We start from the raw sequence: 23,046 nt of genomic DNA on the forward strand, positions 1-23,046 counted from the left end.
CTCTGGTTTACATAATACTGGTTAACCCAGAACTAAAATCTCAATTTATGTTTACATAGTGTTTCCACAACAAATGAATGTGTGCATAATCTGTTACAAAATTCTAATACAAAAATTCACTTAAGAAAAAATGCCATCTTCAAAGTGTTCCCTTTCAATTGCTACCATGGTTATGCATATTCTTCTCATATATTTTTCTTTTAGAAACATTTACATTTGGGCCTGTCCATATAGGTCAATTCCCCTCAGTGTAAATGGTTAAAACTACCATTTTGATGTTTAGCTGGTCAGTCCTTACATCCATAGCTCAGTCAATTAATTTGAGTGGTTAATTTTCTCCATTCCAATCCCTCAGCTGATGTGAAGGCTTTGTTGTTGTTGGAATCTCAGATTGCTCCATTATTTAAAGTACAATATTTTTATTGTATGAAAAAGCTGTTTGCTGAGTAATAAGTCTATAGTCACAAAGGAAGTGTATGTAGATCCACATGTTTTTAATCAACGCTCAACATTTCACCATGAAAATCATATTTTATGCATCACAGGAAAATGGTAAGACTTTGATCTTCAATACTTTGGTCTTGTTTATTCAGCAACTTCTTTTCCCTGTAAGAATAAATAAATAATATAATGGATCAGTAACAATAATGAACATGATAAATATATGGATAGACTATAATGGATCAGTAACAATAATGAACATGATAAATATATGGATAGATCTAACCTTCCTTTTTTAGCCTTACCTGGAATGTTCTTCTTAGAGATCTTAAATACATTTGTGTGTAAAAGGTCAGTATTGACCTCTGTGAAGACTGAATCATAGGTGGTGTTGATGTGATCATATCTGAACATGAGTCAGGTACAGGTTTAGCAGCAGTTCTGTACCTTTCCAGAGTCACGGGTCTTGGCTCTGAGCTTGTTGACCTGAGTCTCAGCAATGTCAGCACGCTCCTCAGCCTCCTCCAGCTCATGCTGAACCTTCCTGAACTTAGACATGTGCTGGTTTGCTGCTTCCTCCTGGGTGAGGAAAAGAGAGGGAGAGCAGAACATCAGAATTTAAAGTTTGAAGCTTCAGGCAGCAAATTAATATTCTGTTTTTAAAGACATTTAAAAATAAAATACAAGATTTAGGATAACAATGTATACAGGGAGCTAGATGATACAGCAGAGGAAGTGAGTGGCAGAACAGGGGATCAAACCACTGCCTCCAGCACATCACTAGACCAGCCCCTGGTGCAGCTAATTCACATTCAACCCCTCTCCTTTAAGTTGGTAACGAATAGGAGGCATTTAGAAATGTGCATCATTTCATCAGCATTTACTTGCACTGTCAATTGTCATTGTTGACTGATGTGTTGTTGCTGTAGCAACACGTCAAACTGTATGGACATGAAGTTTTGTCAGTGACTCACCGCCTCCTCAGCGTGCCTCTTGTAGGCCTTCACTTTCATCTGCAGCTTATCTACCAGGTCCTGAAGTCTGCTAACGTTCTTCTTATCCTCCTCAGTCTGTGGGAAAACATCAAAGAATCAATGTCAGTATAGTTTTATACACAAACCTCTCTGTGTAAGTGTCAAGTGTGTGAAGAATGCACTTTCTCTTACCTGGTAAGTGAGCTCCTTGACTCTGCGCTCATACTTCCGGACTCCCTTGACAGCATCTACACCTCTTCTCTGCTCAGCCTCCACCTCAGTCTCGAGCTCACGCACCTTTGTGGAACAAACACATTTAGGCATTTGAGGTGGTGAAACAAATCTTTGTAAAACAGAGGTAGAGTCTTCTACCCAGTCAAGGAGGCACAATTGTTGTCTTTCATTATGCACTTTTCCAAGTGGTTCCCAAAGTGGAATTTACATTTAAATTTGTTCATGAATATTGCTAGCAACAACAGATGAAACTACCAAGGATCTGTGGAACAAGATTAGAAGGTCCAATACAATACAATGTAATATTATTCATCCACTATTTATGTTCTTAACCCTTAGATGTACAACATGGGCATGGGACGCTCACAGGGATACTGGTCGGCTCACTATTCCAACAATTATTTTAAAAATTAAAATCAATTCTTCTTGAAGTTATAATATATAGGACTCTTTTTTTATTTGACCGATTTTGTCATGCATTTAGCAGTGCATGTTGCAGTACCAGTATGGCCAATAGAGGCCGCCACTCGCCTGTTTTAATATTACGAGTTTGCTTCTGTTATTGGGGCTCGCAAAGTTCGCCAAGCTTAAATGAAACAACTAGATAAATACATTTGTATATCTTGACTTTATTTGAAGGTCTTGGCTCCAATTCTTCTCAACTCCACAACATAACAGTAACATGTTCCCAATGTTTTTGTTTTGAACATAATTGCACTGTAATTTATGCTTTAAAACTGGAAAATATTCCCTCTGATGCCAAGTGAGGGGACTGTCACATGTTCTTTTCCCAGGGGCCAAGAGAGGGGACTGTCACATGTTCTTTCCCAGGGGCCAAGACCTGATTAGTCCGACCATGCACTGCTGAAGTCGTAGTAAAACTGTGTGGATAATATTTATATCTCACTCTAAAGTAAGAGTTGGGTTCTGATATTATGAAGGGGTCCCTGATGCTAAAACATTTGGGAACTCCTGATCTAGGTGGGTTAAATGAGAGAAAGTCATGACATAATTCTCCTGTGTATTTTACATTATCAAATACTTTTCCAGCAAACGGTCTTTTAATCCAACCCCAAATCCACCCTGCTGATAACTCACCCTGGACTCCAGTTTCTGGAGCTGCTTCTTGCCTCCCTTCATGGCCAGATTCTCAGCCTCATCCAGGCGGTGCTGCAGGTCCTTGACTGTGACCTCCAGGTTCTTCTTCATCCTCTCCAGGTGAGAACTGGTGTCCTGCTCCTTCTTCAGCTCCTCAGCCATCATGGCCGCCTGGAAAATTATTTTTTATTTTTTATTTCACATTTATTGAACCAGGTAGGCGATTTGAGAGTTCTCATTTACAAGTTCTCATTTACAACTGCGACCTGGCCAAGATAAAGCAAAGCAGTGCGACACAAACAACACAGAGTTGCACATGGGAAAAACAATCGTACAGTCAATAACACAATAGGAAAGTCTATATACTGTGTGTGTAAATGTAGTAAGATTAGGAAGGTAAGGCAATAAATCGGCCATAGTGGCGAAATATTTACAATTTAGCAATTAAACACTGGAGTGATAGATGTTCAGAAGATGAATATGCAAGTCGAGGTACTGGGGTGCAAAGGAGCAAAAAATAAATAACAATATGGGAATGAGGTAGTTGGGTGGGCTATATACAGATGGGCTGTGTACAGGTGCAATGTTTGGTAAGCTGCTATGACAGCTGATGCTTAAAGTTAGTGAGGGAGATATAAGACTCCAGCTTCAGTGATTTTTTACAATTCATTCCAGTCATTGGCAGCAGAGAACTGGAAGGAAAGGCGGCCAAAGGAGGAGTTGGCTTTGGGGATGACCGGTGAAATAACCCTTCTGGAGTGCGTGCTACGGGTGGGTGCTGCAATGGTAACCAGTGAGCTGAGTTAAGGTGGGGCTTTACCTAGCGAAGACTTATAGATGACCTGGAGCCAGTGGGTTTGGTGACAAAAATGAAGCGAGGGCCAGCAAACGAGAGCATACAGGTCGCAGTGGTGGGTAGTATATGGGGCTTTGGTGACATATCGGATTGCACTGTGATAGACTACATCCAATTTGCTGAGTAGAGGGTCGGAGGCTATTTTGTAAATGACATCGCCGAAGTCAAGGTTCAGTAGGATAATCAGTTTTACGAGGGTATGTTTGGCAGCATGAGTGAAGGATGCTTTGTTGCGAAATAGAAAGCCGATTCTTGATTTAATTTGGGTTTGGAGATGCTTAATGTGAGTCTGGAAGGAGAGTTTACAGTCTAACCAGACACCTAGGTATTTGTAGTTGTCCACATATTCTAAGTCAGAACCATCCAGAGTAGTGATGCTAGACGGGTGGGTGCGGGCAGCGATCGGTTGAAGAGCATGCATTTAGTTTTACTTGCATTTAAGAGCAGTTGGAGGCCACGGAAGGAGTGTTGTATGGCATTGAAGCTCGTCTGGAGGTTTGTTAACACAGTGTCCAAAGAAGGGCCAGAAGTATACAGAATGGTATTGTCTGCGTAGAGGTGGATCAGAGAATCACCAGCAGAAAGAGCGACATCATTGATGTATACAGAGAAAAGAGTCGGCCTGAGAATTGTGGCACCCCCCATAGAGACTGCCAGAGGTCCGGACAACAGGCCCTCCGATTTGACACACTGAACTCTATCTGAGAAGTAGTTGGTGACCCAGGCGAGGCAGTCATTAGAGAAACCAAGGCTGTTGAGTCTGCCGATAAGAATGTGGTGATTGACAGAGTCGAAAGCCTTGGCCAGGTCGATGAATACGGCTGCACAGTGTTGTCTCTTATCGATGGAGGTTATGATATCGTTTAGGACCTTGAGCGTGGCTGAGGTGCACCCATGGCCAGCTCGGAAACCAGATTGTATAGCGGAGAAGGTGCTGTGGGATTCGAAATGGTTGGTGAACTGTTTGTTAACTTGGCTTTCGAAGTCCTTAGAAAGGCAGGGTAGAATAGATATAGGTCTGTAGCAGTTTGGGTCTAGAGTGTCTCCCCCTTTGAAGAGGGGAATGACCGCGGCAGCTTTCCAATCTTTAGGGATCTCAGACGATACAAAAGAGAGGTTGAACAGGCCAGTAATAGGGGTTGCAACAATTGTGCCATATAATTTAGAAAGATAGGGTCCAGATTGTCTAGCCCGGCTGATTTGTAGGGGTCCATATTTTGCAGCTCTTTCAGAACATCAGAAATCTGGATTTGGGTGAAGGAGAAATGGGGGAGGCTTGGGCAAGTTGCTGTTGGGGGTGCAGGGCTATAGACCAGGGTAGGGTTAGAAAAATGCTTATTGAAATTCTCGATGATCGTATATTTATCGGTGGTGACAGTGTTTCCTAGCCTCAGTGCAGTGGGTAGCTGGGAGGAGATGCCCTTATTCTCCATGGACTTTACAGTGTCCCAGAACATTTTGGAGTTTGTGCTACAGGATTAAAATTTATGTTTGAAAAAGCTAGCCTTTGCTTTCCTACCTGCCTGTGTATATTGGTTCCTAACTGGTCGTTTCACCGTGGTGCATAAATTGGTGTTTAATTTATGCACCAATTGGCACCAATCATGACATCCCTCTGAGATCTTTGTTGTTCTTAACCAGTTCAGCTACCATTGGACCTTAGGAACAAATCAAGATGAAGTAATTCAAGGACTCACATCAGTGATAGCTTTCTTGGCCTTCTCTTCTGCATTCCTGGCCTCCTGGACGATGTCGTCCACCTCTCCCTGCACCTGCACCAGGTCAGTCTCCAGCTTCTTCTTGGTGTTCAGAAGGCTGGTGTTCTGGAAGATTAAACAAGATGATTTGTTTGACTCTCAAGAGAACTTACAATGCTGAAATAAAGAAACTCTCAAAGCAAGATGTGTTGAAACTTCTTGTTTGAGTTTCATTAGAAATGGCTTTGACCCATACCTGGGAGTGCAGCAGTCCAACGCGCTCGCTGGCGTCTACCAGCTCAGTCTCAGCCACTTTGCGGCCTCTCTCTGTCTGCTCCAGAGCAACTCTCAGCTCCTCGATTTCAGCCACCATCAGGCCGTTTCTGCGCTCCACCATGGCTGCCTGCTCCTTCATGTCTTCTGCGACACGGACGGCGTCATCAAGGTGCAATTGGGCATCCTGGGGTTCACAATGACATACGTTCATTAGGACTTGTGGAAGTAGGGGTGATAGGATGGGTGATAGAAATGTTCACTGAGAAGAATTTACCCAGTATCCCTAACTTTCTACAGTGCATTGTCCACTCTATTCAATTCCTCTGTTCTATTATTTTCTACAGATTCACAAACAAATCCCTCTCCATGTTCATGTATTTGAACCTGATGTCCCAGTCCCTTTACCTTGAGCTGTCCCTGGACGTTCCTCAGCTGTTTCTGGGCCTCAGCGGCCATGCCTGTTGGAGTGGCTCAGCTGGATCTCCATCTCGTTCAGGTCTCCCTCCATCTTCTTCTTCACCCTCAGGGCATCATTCCTGCTCCTGACCTCAGAGTCCAGGGTGCTCTGCATGGAGTCAACCACCCTCTGGCTGTTCCTCTTGATCTGCTCCATCTCCTCATCCTTCTCAGCGATCTTCCTGTCCACCTCACCCTTGATCTGGTTCAGCTCCAGCTGCACACGCAGAATCTTGGATTCCTCGTGCTCCAGTGTTCCCTGGACAAACAGAAGCAGTCAGGCCAATTGTGTTCAATACATTTGGATGCAGGAATTAAATATATACTGACTACAATAAACTCCATTACAGAGAGTATTTCACTATAGCTTGCATTGGTTAGTTAACACTGCTTTCCCCATCAAACAGCTGTAGTTTGTACCTCAGCCTCCTCCAGAGCGGTCTGGATCTCAGACTTCTCTGTCTCCACGGTCTTCTTGGCCTTCTCCAGCTCATGGATGCTCTTGCCAGTCTCTCCGATCTGCTCAGTCAGGTCAGAGATCTCCTCTGCACACACACACGAGAAGATTAGACTTGGGGGGGTTTCAGTGGATATTCCAATGTGCTGAATTTGACATTAAATCATATTAACAGTAATTAATTAACAGCACTTCATAGGATCTTGCAAATCGAATCACCGACCACTTATTTGGAATGTTCAAAGGAATACCAACTACAAGTAAAATACATACAAATTATACTGTATATGACAATTCTGAAATGTTGTAAAATTAAAGTTGATGATTACAGTTCCCTCCATTTTCAAAACACTAGTCAAATATGAGCCAAATAGAACTGCTGTCAAATGCTCACGTTGCAGGTTCTTGTTCTCTCTCTTCAGAGTCTCCAGATGATCCAGAGCCTCCTCGTAGGAGTTCTTCATCTTGAAGAGTTCAGTGCTCATAGAGCGAGCCTCCTTCTGAGCTCCTTCCAGCTCAGCCTGGCCCTCCTCATACTTCTGCTTCCACTCTGCCAGAACCTAGGAGAATCCATGGAATTTTCATGAGAAGTCATAGATGAAGCGTTATTAAATTAGAAATAAGAAAGAATTATACAATTGATAAAAAATATAGCTTTGTTCATTTTCACCTTGTCAAAGTTCCTCTGCTTCTTGTCGAGGTTGGCGGCCAATGCGTTGGCTCTCTCAACATCAATCATGAGGTCCTCCACCTCTCCCTGCAGCCTCTGCTTGGTCTTCTCCAGGGAGGCGCACTTGGAGTTGGTCGCCTCAATGGTCTCCTCAGCATCCTGCAGACGCTGGGCCAGCTTCTTCCTGTTGGACAACAGAGGGTGTTTTAATGGAGTGAGAGATATGTTTCAATACATATTGATGTAACATTTTCTCAGAGCCCCCTACCACCCTCACCATCCACACCATATCTGAGTTTTTCTGTTGCGTGCGACTCACTTGGCCTCCTCCAGCTCCTCTGTGCGCTGGATAGCATCAGTTTCATACTTAGTCCTCCACTGAGCCACCTCACTGTTGGCCTTGGACATGCCACGTTGCAGCTCTGCCTTGGCCTCCTGCTCCTCCTCAAACTGCTCCCTCAGGAGGTCACAGTCATGGCGGGCAGACTGAACACCGTGGGCCAGTGCGTTTTTAGCCTGTGAGAGAGAAAGGTAAAGAATAATTAGCGAGATAGTCAAACAAATTATGGAAAAAAGTCTCTGAGGGTGGAGAGACAGTAGAAGTCTCTGAGGGTGGAGAGACAGTAGAATTCTCTGAGGGTGGAGAGACAGTAGAAGTCTCTGAGGGTGGTGAGACGGTTGGAGTCTCAGAGGGTGGCATAGTCACAGTCTACATGAAGATATAGGTATAAACTCTGTGGACTTCGGAGTCCATTTTGGGTCCCTTACCTTGACCTCCTCCTCAACCGCCCTCTTCAGCTCCTCCACCTGCTGGGTGAAGGCCTGTTTTCCTCTGGTCAGCTGAGACACCAGGGCTTCCTTCTCCTCCAGCTGGCGGCCAAACTCACCTGCAGGGACAGAGGGACATCTTGTTAATAGGGTCTCTGTTCTCTAAGATTGAACATTTATTTTGAAGTATCGTAGGGCAATGTTAGGTGGGGAATATTACAGTATAAATTATGTGGATACAGCCCCCAACACAATATTGTATTTGCTGAAGGAAAGCATTGGCTTGTTGTTCATTGTTGATGGTACCATTTTCTGTCAGGAGTCTGGCCCTCTGTCCGCTGATGTCGTTGACCTGGCGAACATTCTCATCATTCTTAGTCTTGAGCTCGCTCAGCTGGTCCTCAAGAGTACGGCACATCTTCTCCAGATTGCCCTGTTAGTGAAACATGTTCCATCATTACTTTATATGTGGGACTCCTGTCAACTTCAGTTCACTTGAATGGTGATGTAGTTGACCCTCCTCAACACTCTTGATCAAAACATCACTACTCACCTTAGCCTTGGCGACGGCCTCCATGTTGCTGGAGAGGTCATCAATCTCCATCTTGTACTCGCTCTTCTCCTTCTCCAGCTTCTGCTTGACACGCTGCAGGTTGTCGATCTGCTCCCCGAGCTCAGCCACACTGTCGGCCTGCTTCTTGCGCAGAGCGGCGGCTGTGGCCTCATGCTGCAGGGTGGACTCTTCAAGATCACGACGCAGCTTCTGGAACTCAGCCTCACGCTTCTTGTTCATCTCAATCTGAGCAGCAGTGGCGCCTCCGGCCTCCTCCAGCCTCTCGCTGATCTCCTCAAGTTCCCTGGAGAGATCGGCCCTCTGCTTCTCAACCTTAGCCCTGGCAGCACGCTCAGCCTCAATTTCCTCCTCCAGCTCCTCAATACGGGCCTAGAACAGGGGACAGGAGCAGGGGGGGATGAACACTACAAAACAGTTGAAACAATTGAACATCACAAAATAATAATAGTATGTATATTTTGCATAATTGTGTTTAATAAAAACCCAGTTACACTAATATATTCAGTAGACAGTGTCCCATGCAGGAACCAAAACCACAATGTTCAGAACCACCATCTTCCAACCTACTCAGCCATCGGAAGCCACCGGGAAATGTGTGCTTCCAGAATAATGTTGTTAAGGAAATGATTCAAGTCTGTGCTTTTCTGTACTGGAGCTTATATCCTGTACTGTACCTGGAGTTCCTTGATCTTCTTCTGCAGCTGAGCTCCCAGAGACTGCTCATCCTCAACCTTGCTGAGGAGCTGGGTGGTCTCAAACTCCTTCCTAAGAAACACAAACACATTGATTGCAGAGTTGGTTTTGGTTCGATAGTGTAAAGGGAGAGTATTATACCATTCACTTTCCTTACTGAATCAAATGCTAATTCATAATTACAATAATTAATCAAAAACAACCATTATAGCACATGGTACTGTTGTCATTTGTTTGTGTTTACTTCTTGATTTTCTCATCAGCTTGCTGCTTGTCATTCTCCAGGTCCATTATGGACTCCTGGGCCAGTTTCAGATCTCCCTCCAGCTTTCTCTTGGATCTCTCAAGGTCCATACGGAGCTTCTTCTCTTGCTCCAGAGAACCCTCAAGCTATAAGATAAAAACACATATATTGTTAAAATCTAAACAACTGAAGATAATATCATCTTACATACTATCATGGCCAAAATGTCAAACTCCACTCACGTCGTCCACTTGCTGTTCCAGCTTGGTCTTGGCCTTGGTCAGAGTGTTGACTTTGTCCTCCTCTGCCTGCAGGTCATCCAGTGTCTGCTGGTGGGCCTCTTGGAGGGCTTTCTTCTCCTTGGTCAGCTTGGCAACACTCTCATCCATAGACGCCATCTCCTCTGTCAGGTTTTTAACCTGTAAATGGCGACAACATAATTATACTTTACCATAAAGGGGAGATTTAGTTTGTTAAATATTGCGTTCATTTAATTTAGTTTAGAAATGTGTCAACAATTACTGCACTGTAGATTCAACACTAGATGGGAAGTAACCCACAACTGAAATTCTACTATTGTGTCTTCATTTTTCCTGCACCCACAATACAACTTGAATTCCATTTCTGTTAAGCTATGTTTTGAGTTGATTATTGTTTGGTTAGACTGTCTATGGCAAGACACAAGACCTTGTTTTCAGTGGCGTGCTTTTCCTTCTCCACTTTGGCCAGGGTGAGCTCCAGGTCATCAATGTCCTTCTTCAGCTCAGAACACTCATCCTCCAGCTTCCTCTTCTTGGCAGTCAACTCAGCATTGATCTCCTCCTCATCCTCCAGCCTCTCGGTCGTCTCTTTGAGTTTGGCCTCCTGCTGGATCTTGCTCTTGATGAGCCCCTCACACCTTTCCTCAGCATCGTTCAGACTCTCTCCTTCCTGATTTCAGAACAGGAGAAAAAAATTCAGCGACCAAACTTCCTGTATCAAAATATACACTTTAGTCAAAAAGGTCAGAGCAAATTAATAGACATGCATGAAATCTATACAATATATAACATGGGCATTAAAAATGTGTGAGCCAGCAACATACTTTACAGTGTGTTCATATGTGTGTGTATGTGTGTGTATTCATGTGTATGTAAATGTGCCCATACGAGGGTAGTTGTTCACTCACAGATGCAACTTGGAGTGCCAGGTCGTTCTTCTCCTGTGTCAGGGACACCAACTTCTCCTCCATTTGCTTCTTCGTGGACAGAGCCTTGGCCAGATCTGTCTTCATCTTCTCATAGTTCTCCTTCATGTTGGCCAGCTCCTTCTCAGTCTCAGCGCTCTGCAGCAGGGGCTTGATCTTGAAGTACAACTTCATCCATGGCCAGGTTTTGACATTCATGAATGAGCGGATGTTGTACTGGATGGCGTAAATTGATTCTCTGGTCGACAGAAAGGATGGAGTGACATGGTGAGTGACATACTTAAAGCTACATTCTGGGATTAGATGAACAACAAAACAGAACCACCTGTCATTGTTTGTTTACAGCTGAGGAAGGGGGCTTGGGGAAATGTAACTCCTCCTAAATTCACAGATAGCGGACTCGATGCAAGGACTGACAGGTTATGCTAAGCTCATGATGCATTTTATATTCTTCAAGAATTTATATTTAAATTTCACACATTTAAATGACAATTGAACAGCCAAATCCCAAACTGCAGCCATAAAGCTAGAATCCTTAGTTGCTACATCCATTTCTGGACTAAATGCATTAACCCAAAAGTTTTAGTAGACCATTATAAGATGTACTTTCTCATTCTGAACAACTCACAGCATATACAGTATGTAATCATAATGCATTAGATACAGGTAGTTGACAGAAAGCTTTGCCAAGATGTCTACTATTCCTCACCTCCTCTCCATCATCTTGCTAAACTCTCTCCTCATGAGGAATCCACGGCTGAGAGCCTGGACCATGCCGACCAGAGAGGCCAGCTTCTCATCTCTCATCTCCTCCAGGACACCCAGCAGACCGGCTTTGAAGAACACCTGAGACACAGGTTAACATGGTCAATGGAACCACAGATAGAAAGGGTTGAATCAAAAGAGGGGAACAACACCACTAGATTGATTTAAACATAAGCTTTGCAACTGTTACAAACATACCATGGGAGAGGTTGTGTCTAAGTTGTTAGTTATTGTACAGTTGTAGATTAATAATGTACACAGATACAGATAACTGCAGCCATACCACTCTAACACAATGTACAGTGCCTTGCGAAAGTATTCGGCCCCCTTGAACTTTGCGACCTTTTGCCACATTTCAGGCTTCAAACATAAAGATATAAAACTGTATTTTTTTGTGAAGAATCAACAATAATTGGGACATAATCATGAAGTGGAACGACATTTATTGGATATTTCAAACTTTTTTAACAAATCAAAAACTGAAAAATTGGGCGTGCAAAATTATTCAGCCCCTTTACTTTCAGTGCAGCAAACTCTCTCCAGAAGTTCAGTGAGGATCTCTGAATGATCCAATGTTGACCTAAATGACTAATGATGATAAATACAATCCACCTGTGTGTAATAAAGTCTCCATATAAATGCACCTGCACTGTGATAGTCTCAGAGGTCCGTTAAAAGCGCAGAGAGCATCATGAAGAACAAGGAACACACCAGGCAGGTCCGAGATACTGTTGTGAAGAAGTTTAAAGCCGGATTTGGATACAAAAAGATTTCCCAAGCTTTAAACATCCCAAGGAGCACTGTGCAAGCGATAATATTGAAATGGAAGGAGTATCAGACCACTGCAAATCTACCAAGACCTGGCCGTCCCTCTAAACTTTCAGCTCATACAAGGAGAAGACTGATCAGAGATGCAGCCAAGAGGCCCATGATCACTCTGGATGAACTGCAGAGATCTACAGCTGAGGTGGGAGACTCTGTCCATAGGACAACAATCAGTCGTATATTGCACAAATCTGGCCTTTATGGAAGAGTGGCAAGAAGAAAGCCATTTCTTAAAGATATCCATAAAAAGTGTAGTTTAAAGTTTGCCACAAGCCACCTGGGAGACACACCAAACATGTGGAAGAAGGTGCTCTGGTCAGATGAAACCAAAATTGAACTTTTTGGCAACAATGCAAAACGTTATGTTTGGCGTAAAAGCAACACAGCTCATCACCCTGAACACACCATTCCCACTGTCAAACATGGTGGTGGCAGCATCATGATTTGGGCCTGCTTTTCTTCAGCAGGGACAGGGAAGATGGTTAAAATTGATGGGAAGATGGATGGAGCCAAAAAAAACCTGATGGAGTCTGCAAAAGACCTGCGACTGGGACGGAGATTTGTCTTCCAACAAGACAATGATCCAAAACATAAAGCAAAATCTACAATGGAATGGTTCAAAAATAAACATATCCAGGTGTTAGAATGGCCAAGTCAAAGTCCAGACCTGAATCCAATCGAGAATCTGTGGAAAGAACTGAAAACTGCTGTTCACAAATGCTCTCCATCCAACCACACTGAGCTCGAGCTGTTTTGCAAGGAGGAATGGGAAAAAAATTCAGTCTCTCGATGTGCAAAACTGATAGAGACATACCCCAAGCGACTTACAGCTGTAATCGCAGCAAAAGGTGGCGCTACAAAGTATTAACTTAAGGGGGCTGAATAATTTTGCACGCCCAATTTTTCAGTTTTTGATTTGTTAAAAAAGTTTGAAATATGTGTTTGAAGCTTGAAATGTGGCAAAAGGTTGCAAAGTTCAAGGGGGCCGAATACTTTCGCAAGGCACTGTACATGATAATGAGTTTAGTTTCTCTTCTATACTTGTGATGTATGACTTTGAAGAAAAACAGAACAATGTTTTTCCACCTTTTCCATTAGTTAAATGAAAAAGATAGAACAAAGGATGGATAGATCACCTGGAGAGATTTTATAAGGTAAAGTTGGGTTTAACATTTTAAACATAGTTGACAACATAGTTGTCAAAACACAACTTCAATGATAATTTAAACCCATTAAACCATATAAAATATCTCCAGTCAGCTTTTGATGGGGGTATTTGACTGACCTTGGTGTGTCCAAACTTGTAATCCTCGTGATTCACATCAATGGACCCAAGCAGCTTCTCAGAAGCCTTCTTGTTGTCCATGAACTGGCCCTCAGGGATAACACTGGCATTCAGTACTTTGTACCTGAATGAGGAGACATTTTTAACATGTCAAGTTTTAATATGTTGGTTATATTTCGTAAAAGGTAAGACTATTCTGATGCTGGGAAAACCCTTGGAGCAGATATTTTATGTGGTGTGTGTGTGTGTTTGTGTGAATGTACCTCTGCTTGAAATCAGCATAGATGATTCTGCTGGGGAAGCCCTTTCTGCAGATCCTGATACCCTCCAGTACACCATTACACCTGAGCTGGTGGATAACCAGGAAGTTCTCCATCAGACCTGGTAAAACAAAACAGGTCTCTTTTAATACTCATAAATAGATTGGGATCGTTAAGGTTACTGATACTGTACTGATAAGATGACATATTTAACTCAATATTTCTTGTACCTGGAGTCTTTGACTCGTTGGGGATCAGGCAGCGCACAAAGTGAGGATGAGTGCTCCTCAAGTTGGTCATCAGCTTATGTAAGTTCTCCTGTAAGAGGGTTACAAACCATTTTCTCAGACATCATTTATGATAATCAATGCACCTTTTGAAGGACTGAATATGCAGATTTCAAAAGCTCACCCTGAACTGGGAGGACACAGTCTGCATGGAACCACCCTTCTTCTTGCCTCCTTTCTTGGCTTTATCTGTTAAAATGTGGGAAAGTTAAAGATAACTAGAAAAGTACATTTCCTAGAGCGGGTGGAATGAATAGAATAATTAGAAGAGTATGTAAGAAATCTAGAGTGGTCTTGTCTTCAGCAAGCACACTAATTATAAACCAGATAATCTCTGATTAACTTCACACTTATCTAGAGGCAAATGCTGCCAATGAGATTGTGTTAAATAAGACCTACTACATGATTAAATTAACCAAGTATATGAGTAAATCAACCTAGTAATAAACGTTGAGAAATTGTGATACATTCTAAGACTTAAAAGAACATTTGGGTCTGAGTTGTAACTAGCGCTTAATTAAATATTGTGACGTGATGCTAGTCTTACCCTCAGGAGGGGGAGGGGGATACAGGGCAGCCAGAATTTTGACTCCAGACTTCCCGTACAGTTGACAAACTGAGTCGTTCAGGGGGTCCTTGTTCTTCTCCAGCCACCCAGTGATGTTGTAGTCCACAGTTCCGGCGTAGTGCACCAGGGAGAAGTGGGCCTCTGCCTTGCCTTTAGCAGGCTTGGGCTTCTCAAACGCCTTTGTTTTGCCAAGATGCTGGGCGTACAGCTTGTCCTTGAAGGTAGTGTCTGAAGACTTGGGGAACATGCACTCCTCTTCAAGGATGGAGAAGATGCCCAATGGCTTTACGAAAAGAGATGTATATCAAATTAGTGATATTTCTATTTAGGATCACATTAATTAATTTAGTAAACATTCTATTTGCAGATTACAGATCAAATAATAGGAAACATATGAACTTCTCAACAGTCAGATACGTTGTACCACTGTGATAATGTCTCACACAGGGCTCACTATGATCTTTGCTTTTGCGGTCCATTACAATCTTCACAGACAGCTTACCTTCTCAATAAGCTCAATGCAGGCAGCCAAGTCCATGCCGAAGTCAATGAAGGCCCAGACGATTCCCTCCTTCTTGTACTCCTCTTGCTCCAGGACGAACATGGTGTGGTTGAAAAACTGTTGCAGTTTCTCATTGGTGAAGTTGATGCACAGCTGTTCCATGCTGTTGTACTGTTGATGGAATTTTAAAAGGGATAATTTCATCATACAAGATTGTAATAAATCTGAATCACAACTAATTGTCTTGTTCTGGTCTCATACTCACATCAAAGATCTCAAACCCGGCAATGTCAAGCACACCAATATAGAACTGTCTTGGATTCTTGGTGTCCAACATCTCATTGATACGGATGACCATCCACAAGAACATCCTCTCATAGATGGACTTGGCCAGAGCACTGACTGAGTTATTAACCTGCAATGAAAATACCTCAAATGAATACATTAGCTATTGACCATGTCTGGTGATAAGGTGATAAGACCTTGGGATAAACAGCATCACAATTTTAAAAAAGCAATGCACTCATCCTCAGAAAATTTTAGATGCTGTGTTTGGTCTTACCTGAGCCACAGTCTGTCCCTTGGTCACATACTCGTTGCCGACCTTCACTCTGGGGTAGCACAGAGCTTTCAACATCTCAGCTGAGTTCAGGCCCAGCAGGTAGGCGATTTTATCAGCCACTGGAGAGAGAACCAACAACAACAGACTCAGTGACACTAGATCACTTGTTTCTGATGTCACACTGACAAAATAGTTTGGATAACTTTTTTTGTGAGTTAGGTTTTGATTTTCTCCCATATTCATAATTTCAAATAATTTCTGGAGTTTGGAATTTGGTTTCCAAAAACTCTCCTGCATGACTTTTGTAATGGAAATTCTCCACTAAAGACGAACACTCAATGTAAACAAATCCTTCTTTATTAAGAGTAACATTGTTAGACTAAAATGAAAACAATGCCTTCCAATAAGGAGAAAGTTATCATGTTTGTTTTGTTTCTCAACCTTACAATAGGGGTAAAAGCAGAACATTGTTTGAGAGTGATCCATGTGCATTAGCAGTAGTGATTGAGAGGGTTTTCCTACTAGGAAAGATGTCCTAGTTGAAGGAAACTGATAACTCTTGTTCTTCTGAAAGGGGAAAGAACACTCACTTAATGGTGTTGAATGACCTTTGCTCTGACTTTCTGGTGAGGCCTGATCATTCAAAGGCTAGAGACACTGGGTGAGATTTCAGTATAATATGTAAATGCTGGTAAATGCTAGTAAGCAGTGGATTGCTGTTGTTGTTTGACTTCAATACACATCTCACCAGATTTGGTCTGCTGTTCTCTGACTCCCTAACCTTGTAACTCTGCCATGAGGTTGCCGATATGATAGGGGGAGCATAAGCCAATTTGCAAACAGTTGTAATTCTCTTTGACATTTGAAATGGTTTGAACAGTTGTGATTCTCAGGTGAGAGTTTCGTCTGCTTGGGGATATTGAAATCGGGACATTATCAAGGGCCATCCACATTGACAGGCATGAGTTCCATGTGTACCATCGTGAGAATAAACTGCAACGCTATCTTAAGAAGAAAACAAAGAGACACCAGAAGAATGAGTGCTGGGAGGGAGAAGGGGCGGTCAACCGTTACCTGTAACTGATTTAGGATTGTCCAAAATTGTTTATTTGGGGGTATTAGGTTGATTGTGGGGGTCTGCACACTTTGAAATGTTATTTAGTAATTTAGACTAGAAATTGAGATACTGATGTGTCACTAACATGCCACTGGCGACAGTATAAGACAACGACAAAGTTAATGCTAGAAATATCATATGAATATACTATATAAAGCTCCAGTTCTGCCCTGTCGTGTATTATGTTTTCCATAAATGAACTTATGTAATGAAGCATGTGTGTACCTGTATGAAAAGGAAGGTCTTAAGTTAAACCATTCAACTACAATGGTTTTAAAAGTTTTAGACCTTTGGAATAAGGATAAGTTAGATTGTACAACCCAGAATGAAGGGTTTGAAAGTAAAGTGTCATAAAGTGTCATAATGTGTCATTTTATGTGTTGATTGCACTTACTTTTATAGAAGTGTTTTGATACAACCTCCTTTGCTAGTTTCAACCATAATCGAATGCTCACCTTAACATGTTACAGTAATTATAACGGAAGTGATAAAAAGGAGGGAATGTGCTGGAACGTTTTATGTTTGTGTGTTTTCAGATCAATGCCCGCTTTTTCTTAAAATGCTTTTTCTTATTACCAATTCTGTTGGGTTCGTGTGAGTGACTGATTGTACTCACTATCACTGTATAAGCAATTTGGCAGTACGCCTAAAACATTGCTCCGGGAACCAAGAGGAGTATCTCAGTTTCAAGGTCTCAGGCTTTGAGAGAAGAAACCTTGTGAGGTATTGGTTACATGCAGGAACCACCGTTAATAATTAAAAAGGTAAATCATGCTTATATGACCTGTTTGTGTAGCAGTATATAAGGACTGAAAGGTACGCCCTTGTCAGAGTTTTCATCAAGATTGTATTGAGTTTGTGAAACTCTCCAGTTAACTGTTAATAAAGATGGATTCATTTACATACAGTGTGCGTCCTTAGTGGACAATTTCCATTACACTTTCATGTGGCACTGTCTGTCTGTGAGTGGGACTCACCCTCTGTGCCGTCTGGCTCGGCCTGCTCCTCACGCTGCTTCTGCTTGAATTTCATGTTGCCATGGTGCACTACAGCTCCTGTCAGCTTGTAGATTCCAAGCTTCTCTTCATTAGTGAAGCCCAGGATTGTAATGGCATCCTGGCATTAAAGAGGAAGTATAACAGAGATGAACTGAACGGTAGTTTGGTCAGTTACACTACAGTTCTGTGCTGCTCACTGCAGAACAAATGGGATGGATAGATTTGACTCTTGGCCAACCCATTAGTAGATGGCAGCACAAAATGAGTTTTACACAGTTCCACAGGGCACTTAGTGGCGCTCTCTTGTGAATGTCTTACATGTATGTGCCTCAAGGCGAAGTGTGAAGGCATGAAGAGTTCCTTGAGGCACATGTCTAACTAACACAAGGCATTTAGAATCAAACAAAAACACATAAAAATTCCCAGCTGCCACCAAGTTGGAATTGCACAGTACATTCAGTGTGTATGGTGGTCCTATCCATTCCATATCTAGAGTTTGGTTAACCCTTTGTTTGACTCACATCTGTAGCATCCAGCTCGTCATTGTCATTGATGCTGGCCACAGCGATCTGACCCTGACTACACATGGGGAAGTCGTAGGGGTTGGTGGTGAGGAGCGCCAATTCTGTGGACAAAGGAGAACAGCTTGTCAGTTAAATCTCTTAGAATTCTGCTGTCCTACTTTACAGTATCTCTCCCTCCTTTACTCAATAGATGGACTCAAGGATACATGTAGTATATAATGAATAGCATCAAGAGGAGACTGAGACTTGTGGACTAGTGCATCACAGTGCATTACTTGATAGATATTTCCCAGAGACCTGACCCATGTCTAGATGCCTTGTTACCTTGGATGTAATCATTGTAATATTATTATTAGTGTGGATTATTAATATGTTTTATATATTCCATAGATGGGGTTGGGAATAATTTCCGCTAAAACTCTACTTTGTCGTACCAACTAGCTCAGGTTTGTGGCCTGTCATCATCTGGAAGAAGATGTGGTAGCCTCTCTCATCGGGCAGCTGGAAGGACACTCTGGACTTCTCCAGCAGGTCTGAGGGTGAAAGAGAGAGTGCGAGTGAGAGAGAGAGAGAGAGAGAGAGAGAGAGAGAGAGAGAGAGAGAGAGAGAGGGAGAGAGAGAGAGAGAGCGAGAGAGAGAGAGAGCGAGAGAGGGAGAGGGGGAGAGAGAGAGAGAGCGAGAGAGAGAGAGGGAGAGAGAGAGAGAGAGGGAGAGTGGGAGAGAGAGAGAGCGAGAGAGAGAGAGGGAGAGAGAGAGAGAGAGAGAGAGAGAGAGAGAGAGAGAGAGAGAGAAAAACACAAGATGAAATCAAATTTGATGATATGATCTCCAAAAAATAATCTGTGAATTTAGGAAAGAATTTAGAACCAATCAAACCAACTCACAGGTCTCAATGTCAGCTTTAGCCAGTTTACCAGCCTGGAAGTGAATCCTGATGAATTTACCCTGTAGTAGAGCATGGGGGTTTGAAATAGGTCAAATAAAAATAAATCAACATTTTATTTTGAAAGAGCCTTTAAATGTTACAGTTTGTTGGACATCTATTGATATAACAATAGGGAACTACTGAAATATATATTTCCAATATGAGGTAACTTCCACAGTATGCCCTTCATACTTACAAAGCGAGACGAGTTGTCGTTCCTCACTGTCTTGGCATTACCGTAAGACTCCAGCAGAGGGTTAGCTGCAATGATCTGATCCTCAAGAGACCCCTGATTGAGACAAACATATGTTGCTCAGAAACGGGAAAAGTGGTAGAAGTTTGTTTTTCTCCATGACTTGAACAAATTTCTTGAAACATGATTCACAGCTGGAAAAAAAGTTTGCTCAGAAAACCAAACTGAAATGTGATTAAAAGTCAAACATAAGAACAACTTACCTGCATTTTGTTGGGGTCTGCTTCCTTCTTGCCACCAGACACTGCAATGGTGGCAAAGTACTGGATGACACGCTTGGTGTTGACAGTCTTTCCTGCACCGGATTCTCCGCTGGTTTATATGACAGAGAAAGAGGGGTTTTAGTTACATGTTTGAGTGTCAGATTGGCTTTCACTAAGAAATAGCATAGAAAAATACACTGTTAACCTGTGTTCTGACATAAGTCTTTAACAAATAATCCTTCTCATCGACTCGTTATTACACATAACCTGATGCTCTAATCCATTCATAATGTCATGTATTTCATCACACCAAGTGACCCAACTTATTACAATAGAAACACTTTCTCAAGTGACATTTTAGTAAACAACTTACGTAATCAGGACGGACTGGTTCTCCTTATCTGGAACCAAAAAACATATTGCTTATCATACTCAAGCAACATTATGGGTATTATTGCGCATTAATTTAATTTTGGAACATTTTCCATTCATGGAAACTGAAATCTGACATTCCCAGCAAACTGTTCGAACCTAGATGAGAACACTCTGAAGCATATTTGAATTGGATTTGATTTGATTTTACACACAAACTATCCATCCATCCATCCATCCATCCATCCATCCATTAGCACTTATGGACTTTGAGATCTATATACACTTATGGACATCCATAGAGCTCCATTTTTATGGATTGTCTATCCATGTGAGAGACGACGACTTGGTCTCGACCTTTAAGTCCAGTGAAATTATAGTCTTAGTTCCTGGTTCCTGTATGAACTTAAGCATTATCTCTCTCTCTCTCTCTCTCTCTCTCTCTCTCTCTCTCTCTCTCTCTCTCTCTCTCTCTCGGAGGAGGACCTGAGCCCTAGGACCGTGCCTCGGGACTATCTGGCTTGATGACTCCTTGCTGTCCCCAGTCCACCTGGTCGTGCTGCTGCTCCAGTTTCAACTGTTCTGCCTGCGGCTATGGAACCCTGATCTGTTCATCTGATGTGCTACTTGCTGTTTTTTGACTCTCCCTATCTCTCTCTCTCTCTACCGCACCTGCTGTCTCGACCTCTGACTGCTCGGCTATGAAAAGCCAACTGACATTTACTCCTGAGGTGCTGACCTGTTGCACACTCTACAGCCACTGTGATAATTATTTGACCCTGCTGGTCATCTATGAGCATTTGAACATCTTGTATGGCCTATAATCTCCAGCCAGAAAAGGACTGGCCACCCCTCAGAGCCTGGTTCCTCTCTAGGTTTTTTCTTAGATTGTCTTGGGGTTTTAGGCTGGGTTTCTGTATAAGCACTTTGTGATATCTGCTTATGTAAAAAGGGCTTTATAAATAAATGTGATTGATTGATCCAACCATCCATCCATGAGATTTCGTACCAATCATCATGAACTGAAAGGCGTTGTCAGAGACGGAGAAGATATGGGGTGGAGCCTCCACCCTCTTCTTCCCTCTGTAGGCGTTGACAACCTCTTCGTCGTACACTGGGAGCCACTTGTAGGGGTTCACCGTGGCACAGAAGAGCCCCGAGTAGGTCTGGATGAAAGCATAATTAATTTAGGAGATTAACAAAGTCAGATTGACTTTTACCTGGATTTATGTGAGAATGTGGGTGTACTTTGGTAAACTGATGTGGGTCTACTGTATTGATATGTTTTGGTTTCTACCGTTCATTTATGTGTAGGACTGTATGTGTGTATTTATTATCTTCATGTGTGTGTGTTTATTATCTTCATGTATGTGTGTGTTTATTTTCTTCATGTATGTGTGTGTTTATTATCTTCATGTATGTGTGTGCTTGTATGTGCAGGTTTCTTACATAGATCATCCATGCTGCATAACGCTCTTTGAGGTTATACAACACAGAGGCTTCATTCAGGTAGGTCATCATGGCCATGTCCTCAATCTTGTCGTACTTAGGGGGGTTCATCTCATAGATGTCTGCATCTTTGAACTCTTTTCCTTCCTGAAACAGTCAGAAATCTAGATTACACACAGATCAAACTGGACATGACTGAATGATTTTTACTCATTAAATACAAGTTGAATCATTTAAAAAATGCATATCCACATTTAATCCAACTACTTAGTTATCACCCACTGACACATATCTGGTGATTCTTGACTAGTCAACATGAGAAATTACATATCATTTTTAAATAGCAGCATTAAAATTGATGTCTTTGAAGTTTATATTCTGCTTACAAAAAACATTGGAGGTTTGTTTTTGCATTTAGTTGACTTTTCAAGAATTAGAGTGATTGCACAAACTGGAACTTGAATACTTTTCAGATCAGACTTACCTCCTTACTGCCGTCAGGTTTGGTAACTGTTACAGTACACTTCCCGTCGGCCCTGGCAGTGACTAAACCCTTAAGGTACAGCTCCACCTTGTCTGTCACATAGCAGGAGTTCTTTGAATCAAAGGGCATGGCTTGTGCCTCCATCCTCTCCTTCTCAGACTTACGAAGGTATATGGCAGCCTTGCCGTAGACTTGCATCTCTGCGTCCGTACTCATGGTGACGGATAACTAGGAAAGAGATGAAACAAGAAACATGATTGACTCTGTGGTGCTTCCTCCCCAGTCAACAGAGTTAGGTGAGCGGTATCTCTCTCAGAATATTTTCATCACTTTTTATGTGAAGAGTCAAACCATGTCTCACCTTCTTTTTCCCCTTCCTACAGATTAATGTGTACTTATTGGAGGACCCTGTGAAACATGAGAGTGTTGTGAAAACACACAAGTCTAAAGCCTTATCATTGAACCCCTGAAGGGCTAGAAAACATTTAACTCAATCATTACATGTCAAATTCAACTACAGGTGCAACTGGTAACTTTAATTTACTACACATCCAGACATTCAGTCAGGAATTCAAATAAATTCCCCTGAAAACCCAGTTACATTCTAGAACACCCTTTCAAGTGCAGGAGCACCACTTCTGACTGTAAATGAAAGTCACAGATTTTTTTTTATATTGTAAAATCTTACAGAACTCAATTCAAACAGTGCAGTTAGCTACTGCCTCAGATGCTGAGTGCAAGGACGAGATACATTTAAAAATCTAAGGAGGTGGAGAGGTCTTACCACAGAGGAAGAAGGTATCTGACTCATGGATGCTGGGGCCTCAGCCTCCTTATATCTGGTTGGAAGTGCCAACCAAGCAAAAGTTAATTATGGACCACTCTGGGAAAGGACATGAGTTGGATGAGAGACCTCTGTGTGTCTGTGTCTCACTAGCACCTCCCACTTCCAGGAGCACCACTCTCCCATTACATGACTTTTTAATGTTTGTCTCCGAATTGAATTTCAATGAATTAACATAAATGAGATTTCATTACTAATA

At 42.3% G+C, this 23,046-nt stretch overlaps 1 protein-coding gene across 1 annotated transcript; it reads right to left on the bottom strand.

Moving 5' to 3' along the window:
* Positions 1 to 473: 473 nt before the first annotated feature.
* Positions 474 to 22,804, bottom strand: LOC110513778 (myosin heavy chain, fast skeletal muscle). Its single transcript, XM_036948820.1, is given in 42 exon segments — positions 474 to 606; positions 889 to 1,020; positions 1,416 to 1,511; positions 1,608 to 1,712; positions 2,748 to 2,918; positions 5,301 to 5,426; positions 5,557 to 5,760; positions 5,982 to 6,032; positions 6,034 to 6,291; positions 6,453 to 6,577; positions 6,884 to 7,049; positions 7,160 to 7,343; positions 7,479 to 7,675; positions 7,928 to 8,046; positions 8,234 to 8,360; positions 8,481 to 8,870; positions 9,176 to 9,266; positions 9,439 to 9,584; positions 9,681 to 9,857; positions 10,126 to 10,368; positions 10,607 to 10,862; positions 11,334 to 11,470; positions 13,500 to 13,623; positions 13,763 to 13,880; positions 13,990 to 14,077; positions 14,171 to 14,235; positions 14,594 to 14,897; positions 15,117 to 15,287; positions 15,382 to 15,531; positions 15,679 to 15,797; positions 17,773 to 17,911; positions 18,315 to 18,418; positions 18,752 to 18,850; positions 19,202 to 19,262; positions 19,439 to 19,531; positions 19,699 to 19,807; positions 20,072 to 20,099; positions 21,080 to 21,236; positions 21,520 to 21,666; positions 22,004 to 22,231; positions 22,365 to 22,411; positions 22,788 to 22,804. Coding segments are annotated over 40 exon segments (5,814 nt in total). The 5' UTR covers positions 22,220 to 22,231; positions 22,365 to 22,411; positions 22,788 to 22,804; the 3' UTR covers positions 474 to 585.
* Positions 22,805 to 23,046: the final 242 nt, after the last annotated feature.

This window comes from Oncorhynchus mykiss, chromosome 17, assembly GCF_013265735.2.
Source record: "Oncorhynchus mykiss isolate Arlee chromosome 17, USDA_OmykA_1.1, whole genome shotgun sequence".
Taxonomy (NCBI): Eukaryota; Metazoa; Chordata; class Actinopteri; order Salmoniformes; family Salmonidae; genus Oncorhynchus; species Oncorhynchus mykiss.